Here is a 24303-nt window from a genome sequence, read left to right on the forward strand (position 1 = left end):
ATTAATAGAGTGATTCCAACACCCCTAAAATTTCCACATGATTTATGGAGGAAGGTATCATCAATTTTTGCTTTTAAAGTGGTTTTGTTATTCCTAGGATACTTTATTCAACCATATATTTGATCAAAATCACCTTATCAACGCTAAATGTAATTTTGAAGCCGAGTTTGAAGTTATTTTCCTGCCACGTGATGGCTATTGCCATATGGCGTCCTTTGATCGAGGCAGCCTTCTAAGTGTGCTTTGATTTTTCCTTATACATTTTGCTGGGACCATGAGAATTTCTGCGAAGCCGGAATGAATCCGGTTCAAGGCAAGACTAGGGGCCTCGGATCGTCTTGCACCCTTCGGAAGAATTGTTCCCCAGACCATCCCCTAGGACCGCATGGTATGCAAAAGTCGTCATTTGTTAACGGCTGACTTGTACCGAGCAATTTACCTAAATGCTCCAGTTTTACGGGTTAATTCCCATTTAAACTTGTTCCTGATCAAGGCAAGCCAATTTTCAACCAAATGGGCTGAAATTTTGGCCTGAGCCTCCATTTTGAGTACTCTTTCGGGCAATCTCATATAATTTTTGATTTGAGCAACTTAATTTTTTTTGACCCGGGCTACTACATACAGCCAAACACACAGACATTTGCTCAGCTGGTGATTCTGAGTTGATATGTATAAATGACGGTAGCTCTAGGAGGTCTTATTAAAAAGTTCATTTTTCGAGTGATTTTATAGCCTTTCCTCAGTAAGGTGAGGAAGGCAAAAATTGGTTGAAAATGGATTTTTGGTGATTTTTTAAATCGAAGCCCGTCTAAAGGCGGGATTGGGTTGTAGAGGGTTAAGTCGTTCCAGGTGTGGGTGTCGTCTCCTACTATAAAACACAAACAACACAGCAAACCAAGCCTGCTCCGGTGGAATCGCTGGTGGCGGTTGGACTCGCAATCCTATGGTCGTCTGTTGGAGTATAAAAAGGTTTGGATGCTCTCTAAATTCAATCCTTCGGACCCCTAAGTTCGAGCAGAAACTTGCAATAGAGACCAGAAACGTTCGGGTAGTCATTTGACCCCAATTTTTTTTTTCTTAAAAATCTTATAACTTTTGATAGAATTGACCAATTTGGATGCATCCGGTTGCAAAAGATCCAGATTTGTCTATATTTTCAACTGTCAGATTGGGGATATATATGGTCCATTTTTACCGGAGATAATCCGGGTTCCGTTGGGGTACCTCGGCTCTCTTATATGGGTTATTGGTCAATATAACAAAATCTTCTTCACAGAACAATGCCGGAAATGATGTAAACTTCAAGGCATTATTCTTATACATCATCCTGCATAGATACATGTCATTCTTAAGACCTTCGGGCACCGGAACAGGTTCCAACCGGAAACGGTTCACTGTGCTGATGTCGGTTTGTGCCCAACTGGAACCGGCTCCGGTGTCCCATAGGACTTAACCATGTCAATTATTTTTATAGGATGATGTATTAAAATAATGCCTTGAAGTTTTGCATCATTTCCGGCATTGTTCTGTGAAGAAGTTTTTGTTATATTGACCAATAACCCGAATATGAGAACCGAAGTACCCCAACGGAATCCGAAATATCTTCGGTAAAAGTTGTCCCCAATCTTGTCCCCAATCTGACAGTTAAAAATATAGACAAATCTGAATCTTGTGCAACCGGATGCATCCAAATTGGTCAATTCTATCAAAAGTTATGAGATTTTTAAGAAAAAAAAAATGGGGGTCACTACCCGAGCGTTTGAGTGTTAAGGTGGATGTTTTTTTTTGCGGGGTAGGTTCTCTCTGTACAGAGTCCGTGGAATGTGATATCGCCAGACTAATAAACACATAACAACCAATTTAATCAAGAACAAGCCCATTTAATTTATATTGTTGTGTTTCGGATAAACGTTTCAAACAGGTAACAAAACCACGGGTTGAAATTAAAGTGTATGTTTTTTTCTTCTTTCTCTCTTCCACAATTAGTTATTATTTTATTGAAGTACGGTCAAGACCAACTGAAGGTAGGGGAGGTGGTTGGGTTGTGGGTGGCTTAAATGTGGTTGAGCACTCTGTGGTGGTGAGGGTGGTGAAGGAGCTAATTTAATGCATTTATATGTATATATTAAATAAAATAAACTCTACAGTATTGACTAACATTCCATACACACAGTTTTGCCTACAAAGTACGACGGGTGTCAAATTTTGATATGTCCAAAACGACGAAATGGCGTGTCTAGTCAGAGGGGATCGTTAGCAAAAAAAAGGGATAACAAAAACTGGGGTCAAGCTGATTAACGCTTTTTTGATGTGTTTTTTTTTAATTACATGCTCTTTCCATTTCTTTTCTTAGATTCTATGATGAATTTTTCTAACTGTTAGATTTGTTATATATTATACAAAGTAATAGTTTTAAGGGCTAGATCTACTGTACAGGAGTAAAACAATAAAATAAGTTTCAATTCACGATTGAGTTAAAATCAAAGAAATGTACAGTGAAGGTTCAAAATAAAATAAAAGCAGTGATCTCCGGTGAGTCGTGTGGTATGTGCATAAATAACTGGTGTTAGAAGGTCCTACGGTTAAGATTGTCCTATAACATGATCAACTTCTTTCCAGGTGCAACACTAATAAGCGATTTTCTACTAAACCAAACTTTCTGTGAGTTTATGTGTCTGGGTGTCAATAATAATAATGATTATTTTTTGCATCTTATTTTTGTGGCGAAGCATTTCTTTTTTCAAATTTCCAATTCGAATCGATGTATCTGTTCAACGTCCTTCTCATCCAAGAGAGGGGGCGAACACATCGCGCTGATTGTTGCTGGCTTAAGCTCGGTTAGGCTGTCGGTATCATTATTATTATTATTATTGTTGTTGCTACTATTTCTGATGCTGTTGCATTTCGAAAGACTGCTGATGCACGATGATAGGATGGGATAAGATCCTGCGGCGGCAGGAGGAGAAGTTGTGACGGTGGTGGACTCGACGGTGGAGCCCAAAAGACATGGCGTCGCCATCGTGTTCAGTTGCTTGGAGGGTAAAACTTTGGCTCGGTTGTTGCTGATGCTCGGAGAATGTCCGGGTGGCTCGGTGCCGGTGAGGCCGGCGCCTGTCGACGTGGTGGAGGTAGGAAGAATGGGCGAGACACCTAGTTTGGCTCCTGGAAGGAAGAAGATGATATTTGTTGGAATAAACGAAGTTTTTTTCCCATTTCAAGACTGAATGAAATGATCAACGAGTAGAATGGAAAACATGATTTTTTTCAAAAAATTGGCAATACTGTAAAATGCATTTTGACCATCTTGACATAGCTCAAAAGGTGGCATTTTTGTCATCTAAAATATCTCCAAAAATTAAAATTTTCAAAAATTGTTCAATTTTTGTGTCCAATACAAGGGCTAGAACATTGAAAAGCCTGATCTACAATGGCAATTCGCAAAATGTTGCGTCTGTCACTTTTGCCCCTGTTTACTTTGTAACTTCGATGTCAGAAAGGGATCACAGTATCTAGTATCGAATAGAAATATAAGAACAGTCATCCCACATATTCGGAACACCCACAAATTCGGAACACTTTTATGGTAATTTGTCAATAGGGTACAAAATGCAACTTTTCTGTCGGCCTTACTATTTTTAGAACCTTTATTTGGACATTCTCTTGCTATTTCACTAGTAAAAGTAGTACTTTTTAAACAAAAACCTGCCTTTCAAGACTATTTTAACCAGAGCAGCAAAACACTGCCTCCAAATTGCCTGTTCCATGAATGTGGAATGTTATTGTCCCTCCCATAATTGTGGAATACCTGAATTTAACTGATATTTTCACAAAAAGTTATCAGACCATTCATAAAACATTACTAAGCATGAAATTAACTGGTTTCAGAGTGTAAAGTCATTATTTTGTAAAAAAAACAAGTACTCCTGGAGAGAAAAAAAAGTTTGTTTACATCGTAAGAAAAAAGAGTTCCGAATTTGTGGATTTCAAGGGTCAATGTTTTTCTTTAAAAACTTGATATAAAACGTAAAAATGTACAGCCGATCTAAAGATAGCAAGAAAAGTTTTCACATGAAGGTAAAAGCAAATCATTATGTTCAATTATCGATTTTCTATGATTTGTTGAACATTGGCCGATCTGTGAACTGTTCCGAATATGAGGGATGACTGTATTTTAAGCAATTACAATGTTTTTAAGGATGGGCATTATTTTAGCGGTATGAAAAATGATGCACGAAACGAAAAAGAAGTATAACAAAAACTAAAACCAAAAAAGTAAATCAAATTAAGTAAACAACGCAACACAAGTACCTTCGCAATAGTTCAATCTAGGATGTGATTCTTTCTTATTGTTAATGATATGGACTTCTCTGACACTCTGAGCTTCTGCAGTTGATCCCGAGGAAGAAGACAAGATGCTGCTGCTGCTTGACGACGAAATCGCTGCCGGAACTGGTGATGGAGGAATCACGGTGGAATCACCTGCGGATGCTTGACAAGGGATCGCTTGCTCATGCTGTTAGTATTTTTGTTGTTTGTAGGTTTGGTTTGTGTGTGCGTGTGTTAGGATGATCGATTCAGTAGGATTAGGAGTAAAAATCAGGGCAAAAAAAAGAGAAAAAGCACATGCAATGGATTAGTTTTGAACGAAACGTAGCTTTATATGTAGGGGCTGATAGAGTCTACCTGCGTTTCTTTGGACAACGTGCTGGACGAAGTGGATTCACTGGGTTCGCCCGTTACAAAGTGTGCCCGCAGTTGTTTATTCCTACAAGCAAAAATGTTAAAAAAATATTTCAACTCTTAGTCATAAACATAATTTTCGAAACCGCACCTGACATCAAGCTGCAGAATGTGCTGCTGGGAGTACTTGAGCTGTTGCGTCGCAATCTTGAGCTTTTCCTCGATCGATGCCGTTTCAACGCACTTCATCGAGTACTTTTCCGAGAGGGATAGAATTTCCTGCCGTACCTCTTCCAGCTCTTGCCTGTTGTAGAAATGAAAAATAATAATTATAGCACTGAATCTTTTCGTAAATATGCACTCACTCTTTCTCCTTGTACGTCAGCGGTGACGTTCCTCCCTTTTGAAACTGTTGCAAGAATTCTTGCTTGAAGCGCGTAACCTCGCGTTGAACTTCGTTCTGGTGGGCCTTGCGCATTGCGTCCAGTGCTGCCAAAGTTGCCTGCAATAAGCCAATCAGTTAGTGTCTGCACCCTGCACAGATTGGCCAGCTCACCTGTGTTTCTTCGGCGAGCGCTTGCTCCTTCTCCACAATCAGTCGGGCAATCTCGTGCTGGTGCTTCTCCTCCTGGTCCTGGATGATCCGCCGGTGCGACGATTCCATCGCAGCGAGTCCCTTCTCGCACAGAGCCTGAAATTGTTGGACCATTTTTGTTACAATGGGGTTCGTCACTTGATTGCGCATTAAAGTCACTCACCCTCAGCTGCTCGATTTCCGCCTGGTAGCGCTGCCGCAGACTGTCCTCGTCTTCCTTGTCCTTTTGCGAGTCGATTTCGTTGGCCATCTGCTGCTCGCGGTACGCCGCGTGCAAATTGTCAACCTGTTGGGCGTGTTCCGCTTCCAGCATTTCCAGCCGCTTCTCGAGCCGCTTTACGTGGTCCTTTTCCTTCTTGATCTGCTCGAACAGAAAGTCGCGTTCCTTCTCCAGCTCGACGTACTCTTCGGCGTTTTTGTGGTGATTGTTTGACAGCTCTTCGTACCTGTCACGCAACAGCTTCGACTTTTTGCGCTCCTCGTCGTACGTTTCCAACAGTTCTTCAATTTCCCTATCCTTCTCATGGCACATGGTTTCATAGTCACGCAGCTTGGCGTTCAGCTCGTTGAATTCCTTCTCCCGAAGCTTCAGCACGTTCTTGTCATTGCTCAGCCGCTCCTGCAGTTCGTTCTTCTCGCTTTCGATACTCTTCACGAGTTGTTTTTGTTCTTCGATTTTCAAAGTCAGCTGCTTGACTTTGAGTTCGTTTTGCTGCTTCAGCGAAGCCATGTCCGACTCGTGTCGGTCGGTCAGCTGAAGCAGCGATTCCTGCAGCTTGCTGCATTCGTCACACTCCAGCTGGAGAGTTTTGGCAGTTTCAATCAGAGAATCGATTCGTTTCTGCACCTCCACACAACGGGCGTGAATGGTGCGCAAGCTGTCCGCGTCGATTGTGCTCGCAATCAGGACGTTGTCCGGAACCATCGCGTTCTGCAGCGATACAACCGATCTTTCCAGTTCGTTCAGGATGTTCGATATCTCCTTGATGTCACCCTTGTTGGTGGCATGTTCGTTCACAAAGTATTTATACATAAAGTTAAAGTCCGCTTCCGCGAGGATGTCATCCGGATTGGCAATCTCCAGGTCGGCAGTGAGATCGGTGTACAAACTCTCGTACTTTTTCAACGCCACAACGCTAAAACTGTTGGCGTCTTCGTTGATCAGCTTGATCTTGGCCGGGATGTAGTCTCCCTTCAGCACCTGAACGCGTGCGTCGATCAGCGCCTTGTGTGCGACAATGTCCGCAAACTCCGCCAACAGCTGACGACCTTCGCTGGGTTTGCGTTCCTGTTCCAGGTGCAACCGCCACTGGCCACGCTTCATCTTGGCCAAACTCTCCTCGTAGCACTCCGTTAGCTGGTTGACCGCTAGTTCCATCTCCCGCCGGAGCATATCCTGAACGGCGTCGGCAAAGTTTTCAAACGTGACTCGTTCGTTGGTTGACAGAGCGTATCCAAAGGCAGGGGTTAGCGAGTTCTCGTACCGTTGCGCACTTCGCATCATTATATGAGCGATTTCCGACTGTACCAACTCGGCATTGACCGCTTCTTGTGCCTGTCGCCAAGCTTCCTGGACGGCACCCTGAATCGTATCGTTCGAGGAAGAAATGTAGCTGAGCGTTTCCGCGGCCAGCCCGTACGCTAGATTCTCCATCACCGTAGTTTTGTACCGCTTTGCGATCATGTGCACTTCATTCTGCTGTCGTAGCAGATCATCCAGCAGGCTCGTGTTGATTGGCGGGAAGTTGAGCGTTCGAATGTTGCTGGTTCGCCCAGCCGACAGCATCAGCTTCCTCGCAAGGACACTGGCCAGCACATCCACGCTACTGTTTGGCTTGATCCCACATTTCCCCGCCAGCTTGGCCTTCAACATTGCCATCAACTGGATCGTTTCCGACACTTCAACTTTGGTTTGTTTCTCCTCGTACTCTCGGGCGTTCTCCGCTCGTTCCAACGCGTTCCGCAGTTTCCCAAAGCACACACTTTCAAAAGCTATCCTCTCCGCCAGCAACTCCATGTCCTTCTTCTGCGTGAGACCGTTCGTCTCCCTCAACATTCGCCGTTGCTTCAGCAAATCGCTCAGCTTGTTCTTCAGCTGACCCTCCATCTGCGTGAGCGCCAACTTTATGGGATTCGACTCGGGCAGCAGGACAATATTGTTGTTCAGCGAACAGTCCTGAATCACGCAGTTATCGCAGCTGTCACGCAGCAGTTTCGAAACTTCCGACAAGCACCGCTCCACAAACTTGAACGAATCCTTCTTGTCGGCAATCGGAGAAACGGATCGCCGCGAACGTGACGACTTGAGGTTCTGGAACTGGTGCATGCTTTGGTTGACTAGCTCGCGGACCGATATCACCACGCCCTCCAGACTCTTCAAGCGATCCATCAGATGTTCCGATACTTTTGGGTTCAAATTGGTGGGTGTGTACTTGGTTGAGCTTGCACTGCTGTAGCTCTCGTTGCTGCTTACCGTGCCCGCACTGTTTACACTTTCGCTAGACCCCGGAATGGCCAGACTTTCCCCGGAAGTGCTCTTGATCGTGTCAACTCGCTTCTCCAGATTGTTTAGCCGCAGCAGAACTTGCATCGGCTGTGCCGATATCGTCGCGCTGTCCAAACTCTTCCTTCGCAGACGAGTCGACGCGCGCTTCACACTCTTCAGCTCTGAGGTATCGGTCGGGGAGACTGCAGCATCCACCAGCGTCACGCCATGCTCAAGCGCGTCAATCTTGTTCTCCAGCTCAGTCACCTTCTCCTCGAGCTCCTTCTGGATCGTAAGCGACTCTTTACCCTTCAACGACAGCGATCGTCGCTTCTCATTCCGCACCAGCTTCTGTCGCAGAAGTCTCACTTGCTTCTCGGCGTTCGTGTACTTATTCGTCATGTCCTGTATTCTGTCGGCCATCATGCGTGATTGCGCTTCGTGTTCCCGCTGGTGTCGTTCGGTTTCGTTCTTCAAACTAGCGTACGAAATTTCCAAATCATCACAAATCTTGTGCGATTCTTTCAGCTCCCGCTTCATCGCTTTCAGCTCACTAACCGCCTTCTCGAATCGTGCTCGCAACTCCTGATACTCATCCGTCAACATGTCCTTGTCCAGCATACTCGGGTCCACCTCGTTCAAGCTGGTCAGATCACTAAACGAGTCCATCCGCTTCATCTTACCAGATCGAGTGTTCAAACTGCACAAACTTGACGCTGGACTGCAGATTCCGTACTCTCGGATCTTCTTGTACAGCGATTCGTTCTCCTCGATCCCCCGTGCCAGTCGATCCTCAAGCTCTTTGACAGTGTCACGACTCTTGTCCAGCTCCACCGTGACCCTATCGATCACTTCCTGGGCGTTGTTTCTACTCTCGTCCAGTTGGAGCATAAGCTTCTCGCGATTCTCCTCCAGCTCGCGCTTCCTGGTCAGCTCCTGCTCGGTGCGTTCCAGCGTTGCCAGCAGTTCCGACATCCGAGCCTCACGCTCGTGAGTTTCCTCGCGCAGCATGGACAGTTCCTTCTCCGCTGCCTGCAGCCGCAGCTGAAGCTCCTTGTCGATGCAAACCTCTTCCTGGACGGGATTGATGTGCAGCAGCAGTTGATCCTCCGACTGGACGCTGTCGATGGTGCTGCGCCGTGAACTGGGCGGCGACGATTGACTTCGCTTGTGCAGCCTGTTGTGGGATGACTTTAATCTATCTTTGGTTCTAGCTATCGCTGAATGTGGCACTACTGGAGGTGAGGGTGAGATGGGTGAGCCCCAGTCGCCAATGCTGTCCCGGCGACCTCCCTCGGACGCCGTTCGATACTCTTCGTCCGACGAGAACATCATCGACTTGGGCGTAATGGGCGTAACGGGTGTCGTGACCGTAACCGCACTGGACGACTTTTGGGGCAGGTTGTTGTTGTTGTTGTTGTTCAATACGTCACTGGAACTGTTCGACTTGGTCAGATGAACGATCACGTCTTGGCTCTTCTGGACGGGACTTGCATCGACCACGTCTTCTCCTCCTACTCTTTTGGTATCAGGGTTGTTACTGTTATGGCTACCGAGCTTTTCCGACATCTGGCCTCCTCCTCCTCCGCTGTCGATTATCTCTATCTCTAAGGGTGGCTTATCCGTTAACATTTTGAAGTTTTCGTCGTTTTGATTGTTCAGTCCGAGGTTGTTGTTGTTTAGCGTAGCTTTGGTCTGCGATAATCCTGCTGCCGTTTTGAGCACATTGATCCAATTGTTCCTGATGCTGATGGTCACGGTCGACAGAACGATTCGTCGGTTGTCCCACGTCTGAAACCGAGAGAACAAGGTTAAACTTTGCGAAACCCAAATCCCCACCCAACCTCAAACTCACCGTTAACTGAAATCCGTAGTTTCGACTGACTGGCACTTCGGCAATGCTGGTAATGCTGTTGACGTCCAGCACCCCATCCAGAACGCCCTTCTCCTCGGCCACCGGATCTCGGTAGTAGAATAGGGCCGCCCCTCGGAGCGAAAACCAGTGCTTGCTCCACTCGGTCGTGCGCGAGTCCTGCTTCATCAGCCAGCCCTTCTTCGAGTTGAGCAGCTCCTCGGACGGGAGATTGACCCTGAGTTCGGAGTTTTTCGACAGATAGCTGGCGGGGGCGTCGTCCACGCCACAGTCTCCGTCGGGATCGCCTCGTTCGTGGGTTTGACTAGGCTTCAGCTTTGGACTAGGGGAGGTGGTCGACAGTTCCGACGATTTGGTGCTTCCGATTCCGGTTGGAATTTTCTTCACGATCGCGGACACGATGGCGGGGGCGGTAGACGGGATCGTCAACGATTGGGGTCGCAACAGCTGGCCTGTCTGAGACTTGGGACCACTACCCTGTTGGTACGCTGGGACAGTGTTCTCATCCCGGGTGGGCTTCTCATCCGGGGCCACCACCAGGCTATCGGTAATGCACGGCGAGCTCCACCGGTTCACGTTCGTGATCGTGTTGGCAATGTCCTTCAGCTTTTCTTCGCGCCGTACGTCATCCAACAGATAGCACTTTGATGCTGTAACGAGAGATCGAGAGAACGGGAATGGGAATTAAAATCCTGTTAAGCTCGCCATAATCTAGCAAAAATGTTTAATGTTCTGTCCAGTCTACAAGTTCGTCGCATACGGTCAACCGACGACCAGACAGAACGCGCGATCGGGCGCACAAGTCGTAAATTTCACTTATAATTAAAGACGGCACGGTCCGTGAATGAGGATTCGCTGTCTCGTACGGCAGTGGCAATTAAGCATAAATATAAAGATGCTGGAATCCGATATCATCGCTGCGAAAGTCCCCCATAAACCAGCGTTGTTAACTATGGCTCGTTTGCGCTTGCAATAATTGTTGGAGAGAGCCATTTGACAGTGCGATCATTGAATGTAAAGTACCCAACTAGAACGTTCTACGATAAAGCATGAAATTTTATCTACAGAATAATAGGTTTAAACGTTTTAGTATGGAGTACTACTTATCCATGACAAAACAACAATTTTCCATTTTCGGGTAAATCGAGATAACGTCAGCCTATGAACATTGATTTTTCAAGCATCGATAGACCTTGTCTTGTGCTGAAAAATCATTTTTCAGATGGCAAAAAGCTGAGAAATTGTCTGTAATTTTCCATTTTAGACTGAAAATCGAACAAATAGTTGCCATTGGAATGAATAGAATTTAATAAAATTAAATTTTTTTGGTTGTTCCCCAATTAAGGCTGTAGCAAATATTTTTCAAAGTTTATGTCGATCCCCCTTCCAAATAGTCCAGAAAAATTAGGGGGCTAAACAAATATTTTTTCTCAAAAGCTTTTAACATTTCAATGGAACTAGAAGTCTAGTTGACTGCAAACAATTTTCTGCGTTTATTATCATATTGAGCATATTTGGGCTCATTTAAAAAAAAAATCGAATTTTAATGAAATTCCGAATTTTCCTGAAATTCCGCTTCAAAAAGTTTTTTTTTTTTGTCAAAAAAGTACTTTGTCAATTTGTACTAAGATATTTTGAAATCAACATGGCTTGATTTTTGAATTTTTACACTTTTTTCCTACCTCTTATCTCTCCTCTGAATTCGATCAAAGTCGAGGGACATAAACTTCAAAACAATATTTGCAACGGCCTAACTATAATTTTTTCTACCGACGATTACTCAACATTCCGATGTCCGTTTGCTCTCTTGTAGTAAGCTTGTTGGGACTCCTAATAGATAGAACAAGAGAGCACTATTGGTTCATTGTTCAAAGTCAAAAAATGAAAAAAATGCGAAATTTTTCAACTGTTCGAATACACATATTTTCAAAAATCCAAATTCTGAAAGGGCTCATTTTTTTCTTTTGAAATTAAATGCTAGATTTGGAAATTGAAAAAAGTTTTCGAAGGATTGAAAAAAAAATACAGAGATTTCATCATTAAATTAATCATATATTTAGGTGTGATTAATTTAATAATGAAATCTCTTCATAAATACCTATCGATTCAGAATCGAAAACTGAACAAATGTCTGTGTATATGTGTGTGACAAAAATTCTGACTCAGTTTTCTCAGCACTGGCTGAGCCGCTTTAGGCCAAACTGGTTGCATTAGACTCAGTTGAGGGTCCCATACGTTGCCATTGAATTGTTTGAAGTTTCGATAAGTAGTTCAAAAGTTATGTATAAAAATGTGTTTTCACAAATAAAATAAAAAAATTAAAAAATTGAAATTACAAGCATAGGTTTCAACATTTGGATGAAAAAAGTGTTTTAAAATGATTTTTACAGGCGTAAAGTTGCTTTCCAATCATCAGTTTTGAAAATATCGAGGTATTGACGGAATTTTTTTACCCCCATTGGTATTTCATGAAAATTTAAAATGTTTTCAAAGGAGTTCAAACATACTAAATATGATTATAAACGCGGGAAAATGCATTTTAACTGGTTTTTAGTTGGTTAAACTTTAATTTGATTAAAATTTTTAAAGTTTTCGAAAAAAATATTTTGTTTGCCCCCTGATTTTTCAGGCCAACTTTGAAGAGGGGGGGGGGGGGGCGACATAAACTTTGAAAAATATTTGCAACGGCCTTATCATAAAAATAAAAAAAAATAAAATTTAATGTAATCGGCCAAAACTAAGAGAGTTACTTATATACTTTAAAATGCGTCGAGAATAACAAATAAAATAAATTGCAGTAATGTACTGTAGTAAAAGAATGTTACAGCGAATTTGTTTCTGATAAATAATGTAAGGTAGAAACTTGACATCTATGCGATTTATTTAAATTTAAACCTTCTTCTTCGTACCACACAAATTGCCATTCCAATTAAGCGCAATTCATAAAAATGCAAATTTGTCGGGATTACTGCTGTTTAGTATAAATCCAGCAGCTATCTCTGCCGCAGAACCGCACACATGTCTCACGGCTTGACAGATAGTACCTCCCACAACATATTCTTCTGACCTATTGGCTAGACACTGCACTGGCTCGCTGGCGACGATCCTAAACGAAAGCCTGTTCAATTAATATTGAAATTCAGCGATCGACCACGCGCGTAAGCCACGTACATTCTGGTACCACCACCACCACCACCACCATTTCAATCTAAACCAATAAATTATTATTGGTTGGTGTTGTTGTTGCTTGCAGGTTACAGTTGTACACACTAAGAAAAAAACGTGTAAATTTACGTCTAATTTGATGCACATAACTGGAGCGTCAAATAAAACGTATTATTACGTCTAATTACACGCCATGCATTGGTCGTGTAATATTACACGCTTGATTTTGGATTGGTCGTGTAATATTACACGATTGATTTCACTACTCGACAAAACAAAACTTGTGTCAACGGATTCACGATATCTCATCCGTTCCTGAGAGAAAAGGCATCCCCGAATCCGATGCAATCGACAGAATTTGATTTTATGTCCACGCGGACTGATGAAAAATTGGTACATTTTTTAACATAAAAAATCGAACAATTTAAAAAAAACCATGCGTCTCCTCCCAATTATATGAGCCATCTACAAGAATATGGAAGCGCCTGGTGCATAGCCATTTCCTTTAAGCACAACGGAAACAACCAATACAAATGTATAAAAAGTTGTCAAGTTCTCGGGGGTCCACAGCTAGCATTTTTGTACGATTATAAAAATAAATATTAAAAGTTTAAAATTAATTTATTTAAAAACATATTTTTGATTTATTTGTTTACTAAAATTTTATGTATCTCAAAGATCTATGGGTACTTCGGGATGTCCATGGTCATCCAAGGACTGCCTGGAGTTAAGATCTACGAGTCTACCGCCGTAACAAGCAAGAGGTCGTCGGATTTTGACCCCGGATCATGTGCGTATAGCATCAGTGCATATGGTAGACTACTGTATGAATGTGTTGGGATGTTCATGGTCATCCAAGGACTCCCTGGAGTTAAGATCTACGAGTCTACCGCCGTAACAAGCAAGAGGTCGTCGGATTTTGACCCCGGATCATGTGCGTATAGCATCAGTGCATATGGTAGACTACTGTATGAATGTGTTGGGATGTTCATGGTCATCCAAGGACTCCCTGGAGTTAAGATCTACGAGTCTACCGCCGTAACAAGCAAAAGGTCGTCGGATTTTGACCTCGGATCATGTGCGTATAGCATCAGTGCATATGGTGGACTACTATATGAATGTGTTGGGATGTTCATGGTCATCCAAGGACTCCCTGGAGTTAAGATCTACGAGTCTACCGCCGTAACAAGCAAGAGGTCGTCGGATTTTGACCCCGGATCATGTGCGTATAGCATCAGTGCATATGGTAGACTACTGTATGAGTGTGTTGGGATGTTCATGGTCATCCAAGGACTCCCTGGAGTTAAGATCTACGAGTCTACCGCCGTAACAAGCAAGAGGTCGTCGGATTTTGACCTCGGATCATGTGCGTATAGCATCAGTGCATATGGTAGACTACTATATGAATGTGTTGGGATGTTCATGGTCATCCAAGGACTCCCTGGAGTTAAGATCTACGAGTCTACCGCCGTAACAAGCAAGAGGTCGTCGGATTTTGACCCCGGATCATGTGCGTATAGCATCAGTGCATATGGTAGACTACTGTATGAGTGTGTTGGGATGTTCATGGTCATCCAAGGACTCCTGGAGTTAAGATCTACGAGTCTACCGCCGTAACAAGCAAGAGGTCGTCGGATTTTGACCCCGGATCATGTGCGTATAGCATCAGTGCATATGGTAGACTACTGTATGAGTGTGTTGGGATGTTCATGGTCATCCAAGGACTCCCTGGAGTTAAGATCTACGAGTCTACCGCCGTAACAAGCAAGAGGTTGTCGGATTTTGACCTCGGATCATGTGCGTATAGCATCAGTGCATATGGTAGACTACTGTATGAATGTGTTGGGATGTTCATGGTCATCCAAGGACTCCCTGGAGTTAAGATCTACGAGTCTACCGCCGTAACAAGCAAGAGGTCGTCGGATTTTGACCTCGGATCATGTGCGTATAGCATCAGTGCATATGGTAGACTACTGTATGAATGTGTTGGGATGTTCATGGTCATCCAAGGACTCCCTGGAGTTAAGATCTACGAGTCTACCGCCGTAACAAGCAAGAGGTCGTCGGATTTTGACCCCGGATCATGTGCGTATAGCATCAGTGCATATGGTAGACTACTGTATGAGTGTGTTGGGATGTTCATGGTCATCCAAGGACTCCTGGAGTTAAGATCTACGAGTCTACCGCCGTAACAAGCAAGAGGTCGTCGGATTTTGACCTCGGATCATGTGCGTATAGCATCAGTGCATATGGTAGACTACTGTATGAATGTGTTGGGATGTTCATGGTCATCCAAGGACTCCCTGGAGTTAAGATCTACGAGTCTACCGCCGTAACAAGCAAGAGGTCGTCGGATTTTGACCCCGGATCATATGCGTATAGCATCAGTGCATATGGTAGACTACTATATGAATGTGTTGGGATGTTCATGGTCATCCAAGGACTCCCTGGAGTTAAGATCTACGAGTCTACCGCCGTAACAAGCAAGAGGTTGTCGGATTTTGACCCCGCATCTTGTGTGTATAGCATCAGTGGATATGGTAGACTACTATATGAATGTGTTGGGATGTTCATGGTCATCCAAGGACTCCCTGGAGTTAAGATCTACGAGTCTACCGCCGTAACAAGCAAGTGGTCGTCGGATTTTGACCCCGGATCATGTGCGTATAGCATCAGTGCATATGGTAGACTACTGTATGAATGTGTTGGGATGTTCATGGTCATCCAAGGACTCCCTGGAGTTAAGATCTACGAGTCTACCGCCGTAACAAGCAAGAGGTCGTCGGATTTTGACCCCGGATCATGTGCGTATAGCATCAGTGCATATGGTAGACTACTGTATGAATGTGTTGGGATGTTCATGGTCATCCAAGGACTCCTGGAGTTAAGATCTACGAGTCTACCGCCGTAACAAGCAAGAGGTCGTCGGATTTTGACCTCGGATCATGTGCGTATAGCATCAGTGCATATGGTAGACTACTGTATGAATGTGTTGGGATGTTCATGGTCATCCAAGGACTCCCTGGAGTTAAGATCTACGAGTCTACCGCCGTAACAAGCAAGAGGTCGTCGGATTTTGACCCCGGATCATATGCGTATAGCATCAGTGCATATGGTAGACTACTATATGAATGTGTTGGGATGTTCATGGTCATCCAAGGACTCCCTGGAGTTAAGATCTACGAGTCTACCGCCGTAACAAGCAAGAGGTTGTCGGATTTTGACCCCGCATCTTGTGTGTATAGCATCAGTGGATATGGTAGACTACTATATGAATGTGTTGGGATGTTCATGGTCATCCAAGGACTCCCTGGAGTTAAGATCTACGAGTCTACCGCCGTAACAAGCAAGTGGTCGTCGGATTTTGACCCCGGATCATGTGCGTATAGCATCAGTGCATATGGTAGACTACTGTATGAATGTGTTGGGATGTTCATGGTCATCCAAGGACTCCTGGAGTTAAGATCTACGAGTCTACCGCCGTAACAAGCAAGAGGTCGTCGGATTTTGACCCCGGATCATGTGCGTATAGCATCAGTGCATATGGTAGACTACTGTATGAATGTGTTGGGATGTTCATGGTCATCCAAGGACTCCTGGAGTTAAGATCTACGAGTCTACCGCCGTAACAAGCAAGAGGTCGTCGGATTTTGACCCCGGATCATATGCGTATAGCATCAGTGCATATGGTAGACTACTATATGAATGTGTTGGGATGTTCATGGTCAACCAAGGACTCCCTGGAGTTAAGATCTACGAGTCTACCGCCGTAACAAGCAAGAGGTTGTCGGATTTTGACCCCGAATCTTGTGTGTATAGCATCAGTGGATATGGTAGACTACTATATGAATGTGTTGGGATGTTCATGGTCATCCAAGGACTCCTGGAGTTAAGATCTACGAGTCTACCGCCGTAACAAGCAAGTGGTCGTCGGATTTTGACCCCGGATCATGTGCGTATAGCATCAGTGCATATGGTAGACTACTGTATGAATGTGTTGGGATGTTCATGGTCATCCAAGGACTCCTGGAGTTAAGATCTACGAGTCTACCGCCGTAACAAGCAAGAGGTCGTCGGATTTTGACCCCGGATCATATGCGTATAGCATCAGTGCATATGGTAGACTACTATATGAATGTGTTGGGATGTTCATGGTCATCCAAGGACTCCCTGGAGTTAAGATCTACGAGTCTACCGCCGTAACAAGCAAGAGGTTGTCGGATTTTGACCCCGAATCTTGTGTGTATAGCATCAGTGGATATGGTAGACTACTATATGAATGTGTTGGGATGTTCATGGTCATCCGAGGACTCCCTGGAGTTAAGATCTACGAGTCTACCGCCGTAACAAGCAAGAGGTCGTCGGATTTTGACCTCGGATCATGTGCGTATAGCATCAGTGCATATGGTAGACTACTATATGAATGTGTTGGGATGTTCATGGTCATCCAAGGACTCCCTGGAGTTAAGATCTACGAGTCTACCGCCGTAACAAGCAAGAGGTCGTTGGATTTTGACCCCGGATCATGTGCGTATAGCATCAGTGCATATGGTAGACTACTATATGAATGTGTTGGGATGTTCATGGTCATCCAAGGACTCCCTGGAGTTAAGATCTACGAGTCTACCGCCGTAACAAGCAAGAGGTCGTCGGATTTTGACCCCGGATCATGTGCGTATAGCATCAGTGCATATGGTAGACTACTGTATGAATGTGTTGGGATGTTCATGGTCATCCAAGGACTCCTGGAGTTAAGATCTACGAGTCTACCGCCGTAACAAGCAAGAGGTCGTTGGATTTTGACCCCGGATCATGTGCGTATAGCATCAGTGCATATGGTAGACTACTGTATGAATGTGTTGGGATGTTCATGGTCATCCAAGGACTCCCTGGAGTTAAGATCTACGAGTCTACCGCCGTAACAAGCAAGAGGTCGTCGGATTTTGACCCCGGATCATGTGCGTATAGCATCAGTGCATATGGTAGACTACTATATGAATGTGTTGGGATGTTCATGGTCATCCAAGGACTCCCTGGAGTTAAGATCTACGAGTCTACCGCCGTAACAAGCAAGAGGTCGTTGGATTTTGACCCCGGATCATGTGCGTATAGCATCAGTGCATATGGTAGACTACTATATGAATGTGTTGGGATGTTCATGGTCATCCAAGGACTCCCTGGAGTTAAGATCTACGAGTCTACCGCCGTAACAAGCAAGAGGTCGTCGGATTTTGACCCCGGATCATGTGCGTATAGCATCAGTGCATATGGTAGACTACTATATGAATGTGTTGGGATGTTCATGGTCATCCAAGGACTCCCTGGAGTTAAGATCTACGAGTCTACCGCCGTAACAAGCAAGAGGTCGTCGGATTTTGACCCCGAATCATGTGCGTATAGCATCAGTGCATATGGTAGACTACTATATGAATGTGTTGGGATGTTCATGGTCATCCAAGGACTCCCTGGAGTTAAGATCTACGAGTCTAACTATTTCGATACTGATTTGGAGTTCGATACTAAAAGTTTTTACACCCCTTGGGCACTTTGCACATTTTGGAATGAAACATGCCAACAAGTTAAAGTTTGGCAGAAACCTACAAAGTAAAAAAAACATGGTAATATTACATCTGGGAAGGAGTACATCTTTCATGTCAGAAAAAATGTGTAATTGTACCACTGAAAATGTGTAATTATACCACTTTTCTGGGGTAATGTTACTTTTTCAGTCTAAATTGAGGTAAAATTTCATCATAAAAGAGGTAATATTCAACCTTCCAAAATTACACAATTTTTTACTGTGTTGTACTACGTTTTGTTCGGAAACTCATGCCGCAGAGCCGTACCTTGGGTCCACGGCGCCCTTGGCGATGCATAAATTTGACGCCCAACCCAAATTTACAAGCATTTTGATAAGTTGATGTTAATTTCCATTGCTTTATACAATGTTTTGGTTTTATAATTGCAATTGGAGACCTGAATATGATGGTTAAAAACAGCAACGCAGTTCTTTATGTTCAAATTTTCAAATTAATATGAGATAGGTTGAATTGAGAATTTAATGCAGGAATTATGTTGACTGAATATTTTTGTCAGATTTCATAAAATCGAAAATGATAGCAGAATTTTGTTTATTATTCGTTTTTCAGATAAATGCACATAATTGAGTACTCAATCATGATTCGGAGATGTTAAAAAAAAAGAAAAAATATATATATAAGCGTATAATTTTTCAACATGCATAAAATTCGTTAAATTGAAATAAAATTTATTTAATTTCAATTAAAGATCATTCAATATCTAGCGTAATTCATGATGAAACTTATTTTGATGCCGATAAAAAGAGAATCATATTTGGTAAAAAAATATAAAGATATGACATTTTTATTCATATTTATGGATGCGCACAGACGATGTTTGGTACTTTTTTTATGAATATTTTTTTTAATTATGATTTGCATTGATTTTTTGGTCGATATTTTTTTAGTTTTGTTGATTTATTTTTTATTAATAAAACAAAATTGTCTTTTAACGATAATTATTTTTTTTCTCAAAGACATTATTAGACTTAGTGCAAGCTTAGTGATTTTTCACGCTCGAAAATTGCAAATTTCACGGGGACCTTAATTTCAAAACACCAAATTTCACGGAAATTTCGCGGAACGTGAAAAATGTTAAAATAACTCTGAAAATCTTACGTTTAATTCACAGAAACTTCTTTTTATGCTTCATTATAAATTATTCTTCAATAAACTAAACAAAATATTCACTAAATTTGAACGTGACACAAAAAAACTTTTCATAATTTCTTAAAGTGTTTCCAAATGATTTATGGATGGGCTCTGCATATATTTGGAAACGAAATGTAGGGCACACGAATCCTCATTTTTTGAACTGCCTTTCAAATATTCGACTAATTTAGCTAAACAAATTTCGGTGATTTGCTTCTATTTTATCATTTTACATTTTATTGAACTTCATTTCTAAACAAGATTTAACAATCTTGTCCAGCCAAAATGATTAAAATAATTTGAATTTTCTGCAAAATTTTGCCCAATAAAAATATTTTTGAAGATTTTCAATTACACTATTTTAAAATACTTAACTAAAAATCAATAGGCAATAATAATTTAATCTGTAACGAAATCGCCATTTTTTTTTCAAACTCAGAACAGAAAACAAAATAAGGTAATATCGTGAAAATTAAACAGGACTCAGAAAGAAATGTTTTTAAAATTGTACCTAGTGTTACAAAAATGATAAATCATATACTTTTAAAGTTATGAAAATGAACAGTGTTTAAATCACGGAAAGCAAACTAAAGCTGAACCTATGATGCTATACACCTATGATGCTATACACACAAGATTCGGGGTCAAAATTCGACGACCTCTTGCTTGTTACGGCGGTAGACTCGTAGATCTTAACTCCAGGGAGTCCTTGGATGACCATGAACATCCCAACACATTCATACAGTAGTCTACCATATGCACTGATGCTATACGCACATGATCCGGGGTCAAAATCCGACGACCACTTGCTTGTTACGGCGGTAGACTCGTAGATCTTAACTCCAGGGACTCCTTGGATGACCATGGACATCCCAACACATTCATATAGTAGTCTACCATATGCACTGATGCTATACGCACATGATCCGGGGTCAAAATCCAACGACCTCTTGCTTGTTACGGCGGTAGACTCGTAGATCTTAACTCCAGGGAGTCCTTGGATGACCATGAACATCCCAACACATTCATATAGTAGTCTACCATATGCACTGATGCTATACGCACATGATTCGGGGTCAAAATCCGACGACCTCTTGCTTGTTACGGCGGTAGACTCGTAGATCTTAACTCCAGGGAGTCCTTGGATGACCATGAACATCCCAACACATTCATATAGTAGTCTACCATATGCACTGATGCTATACGCACATGATCCGGGGTCAAAATCCGACGACCTCTTGCTTGTTACGGCGGTAGACTCGTAGATCTTAACTCCAGGGAGTCCTTGGATGACCATGAACATCCCAACACATTCATATAGTAGTCTACCATATGCACTGATGCTATACGCACATGATCCGGGGTCAAAATCCAACGACCTCTTGCTTGTTACGGCGGTAGACTCGTAGATCTTAACTCCAGGGAGTCCTTGGATGACCATGAACATCCCAACACATTCATATAGTAGTCTACCATATGCACTGATGCTATACGCACATGATCCGGGGTCAAAATCCGACGACCTCTTGCTTGTTACGGCGGTAGACTCGTAGATCTTAACTCCAGGGAGTCCTTGGATGACCATGAACATCCCAACACATTCATACAGTAGTCTACCATATGCACTGATGCTATACGCACATGATCCGGGGTCAAAATCCAACGACCTCTTGCTTGTTACGGCGGTAGACTCGTAGATCTTAACTCCAGGGAGTCCTTGGATGACCATGAACATCCCAACACATTCATATAGTAGTCTACCATATGCACTGATGCTATACGCACATGATCCGGGGTCAAAATCCGACGACCTCTTGCTTGTTACGGCGGTAGACTCGTAGATCTTAACTCCAGGGAGTCCTTGGATGACCATGAACATCCCAACACATTCATATAGTAGTCTACCATATGCACTGATGCTATACGCACATGATCCGGGGTCAAAATCCAACGACCTCTTGCTTGTTACGGCGGTAGACTCGTAGATCTTAACTCCAGGGAGTCCTTGGATGACCATGAACATCCCAACACATTCATATAGTAGTCTACCATATGCACTGATGCTATACGCACATGATCCGAGGTCAAAATCCGACGACCTCTTGCTTGTTACGGCGGTAGACTCGTAGATCTTAACTCCAGGGAGTCCTCGGATGACCATGAACATCCCAACACATTCATATAGTAGTCTACCATATCCACTGATGCTATACACACAAGATTCGGGGTCAAAATCCGACAACCTCTTGCTTGTTACGGCGGTAGACTCGTAGATCTTAACTCCAGGGAGTCCTTGGATGACCATGAACATCCCAACACATTCATATAGTAGTCTACCATATGCACTGATGCTATACGCATATGATCCGGGGTCAAAATCCGACGACCTCTTGCTTGTTACGGCGGTAGACTCGTAGATCTTAACTCCAGGGAGTCCTTGGATGACCATGAACATCCCAACACATTCATACAGTAGTCTACCATATGCACTGATGCTATACGCACATGATCCGGGGTCAAAATCCGACGACCACTTGCTTGTTACGGCGGTAGACTCGTAGATCTTAACTCCAGGGAGTCCTTGGATGACCATGAACATCCCAACACATTCATATAGTAGTCTACCATATCCACTGATGCTATACACACAAGATTCGGGGTCAAAATCCGACAACCTCTTGCTTGTTACGGCGGTAGACTCGTAGATCTTAACTCCAGGGAGTCCTTGGATGACCATGAACATCCCAACACATTCATATAGTAGTCTACCATATGCACTGATGCTATACGCATATGATCCGGGGTCAAAATCCGACGACCTCTTGCTTGTTACGGCGGTAGACTCGTAGATCTTAACTCCAGGGAGTCCTTGGATGACCATGAACATCCCAACACATTCATACAGTAGTCTACCATATGCACTGATGCTATACGCATATGATCCGGGGTCAAAATCCGACGACCTCTTGCTTGTTACGGCGGTAGACTCGTAGATCTTAACTCCAGGAGTCCTTGGATGACCATGAACATCCCAACACATTCATATAGTAGTCTACCATATGCACTGATGCTATACGCACATGATCCGGGGTCAAAATCCAACGACCTCTTGCTTGTTACGGCGGTAGACTCGTAGATCTTAACTCCAGGAGTCCTTGGATGACCATGAACATCCCAACACATTCATATAGTAGTCTACCATATGCACTGATGCTATACGCACATGATCCGGGGTCAAAATCCGACGACCTCTTGCTTGTTACGGCGGTAGACTCGTAGATCTTAACTCCAGGGAGTCCTTGGATGACCATGAACATCCCAACACATTCATACAGTAGTCTACCATATGCACTGATGCTATACGCACATGATCCGGGGTCAAAATCCAACGACCTCTTGCTTGTTACGGCGGTAGACTCGTAGATCTTAACTCCAGGGAGTCCTTGGATGACCATGAACATCCCAACACATTCATATAGTAGTCTACCATATGCACTGATGCTATACGCACATGATCCGGGGTCAAAATCCGACGACCTCTTGCTTGTTACGGCGGTAGACTCGTAGATCTTAACTCCAGGGAGTCCTTGGATGACCATGAACATCCCAACACATTCATACAGTAGTCTACCATATGCACTGATGCTATACGCACATGATCCGGGGTCAAAATCCAACGACCTCTTGCTTGTTACGGCGGTAGACTCGTAGATCTTAACTCCAGGGAGTCCTTGGATGACCATGAACATCCCAACACATTCATATAGTAGTCTACCATATCCACTGATGCTATACACACAAGATTCGGGGTCAAAATCCGACAACCTCTTGCTTGTTACGGCGGTAGACTCGTAGATCTTAACTCCAGGGAGTCCTTGGATGACCATGAACATCCCAACACATTCATATAGTAGTCTACCATATGCACTGATGCTATACGCATATGATCCGGGGTCAAAATCCGACGACCTCTTGCTTGTTACGGCGGTAGACTCGTAGATCTTAACTCCAGGGAGTCCTTGGATGACCATGAACATCCCAACACATTCATACAGTAGTCTACCATATGCACTGATGCTATACGCACATGATCCGGGGTCAAAATCCGACGACCACTTGCTTGTTACGGCGGTAGACTCGTAGATCTTAACTCCAGGGAGTCCTTGGATGACCATGAACATCCCAACACATTCATATAGTAGTCTACCATATCCACTGATGCTATACACACAAGATTCGGGGTCAAAATCCGACAACCTCTTGCTTGTTACGGCGGTAGACTCGTAGATCTTAACTCCAGGGAGTCCTTGGATGACCATGAACATCCCAACACATTCATATAGTAGTCTACCATATGCACTGATGCTATACGCATATGATCCGGGGTCAAAATCCGACGACCTCTTGCTTGTTACGGCGGTAGACTCGTAGATCTTAACTCCAGGGAGTCCTTGGATGACCATGAACATCCCAACACATTCATACAGTAGTCTACCATATGCACTGATGCTATACGCATATGATCCGGGGTCAAAATCCGACGACCTCTTGCTTGTTACGGCGGTAGACTCGTAGATCTTAACTCCAGGGAGTCCTTGGATGACCATGAACATCCCAACACATTCATACAGTAGTCTACCATATGCACTGATGCTATACGCACATGATCCGGGGTCAAAATCCGACGACCACTTGCTTGTTACGGCGGTAGACTCGTAGATCTTAACTCCAGGGAGTCCTTGGATGACCATGAACATCCCAACACATTCATATA

At 43.5% G+C, this 24303-nt stretch overlaps 1 protein-coding gene across 3 annotated transcripts in view; it reads right to left on the bottom strand.

Moving 5' to 3' along the window:
• Window positions 1-1859: 1859 nt before the first annotated feature.
• The window catches only part of LOC6041325 (protein outspread), a 302805-nt gene continuing 280361 nt past the window's right edge, over window positions 1860-24303 (bottom strand). For 2 of the 3 annotated variants that reach the window (XM_038254900.1, XM_038254899.1), the window contains 8 exons: window positions 9616-10283; window positions 5439-9551; window positions 5237-5371; window positions 5046-5182; window positions 4832-4984; window positions 4684-4765; window positions 4309-4513; window positions 1860-3162 (listed from right to left, as the gene is read on the bottom strand). In XM_038254900.1, the coding sequence (XP_038110828.1) occupies window positions 2741-3162; window positions 4309-4513; window positions 4684-4765; window positions 4832-4984; window positions 5046-5182; window positions 5237-5371; window positions 5439-9551; window positions 9616-10283 (5915 nt within the window). In that variant the 3' untranslated portion in view covers window positions 1860-2740. The remainder of the gene's footprint in view (window positions 3163-4308; window positions 4514-4683; window positions 4766-4831; window positions 4985-5045; window positions 5183-5236; window positions 5372-5438; window positions 9552-9615; window positions 10284-24303) is intronic. The other variant, XM_038254901.1, reaches the window with a different exon arrangement.

This window comes from Culex quinquefasciatus, chromosome 2 (genome assembly GCF_015732765.1).
Source record: "Culex quinquefasciatus strain JHB chromosome 2, VPISU_Cqui_1.0_pri_paternal, whole genome shotgun sequence".
NCBI classification, from domain to species: Eukaryota; Metazoa; Arthropoda; class Insecta; order Diptera; family Culicidae; genus Culex; species Culex quinquefasciatus.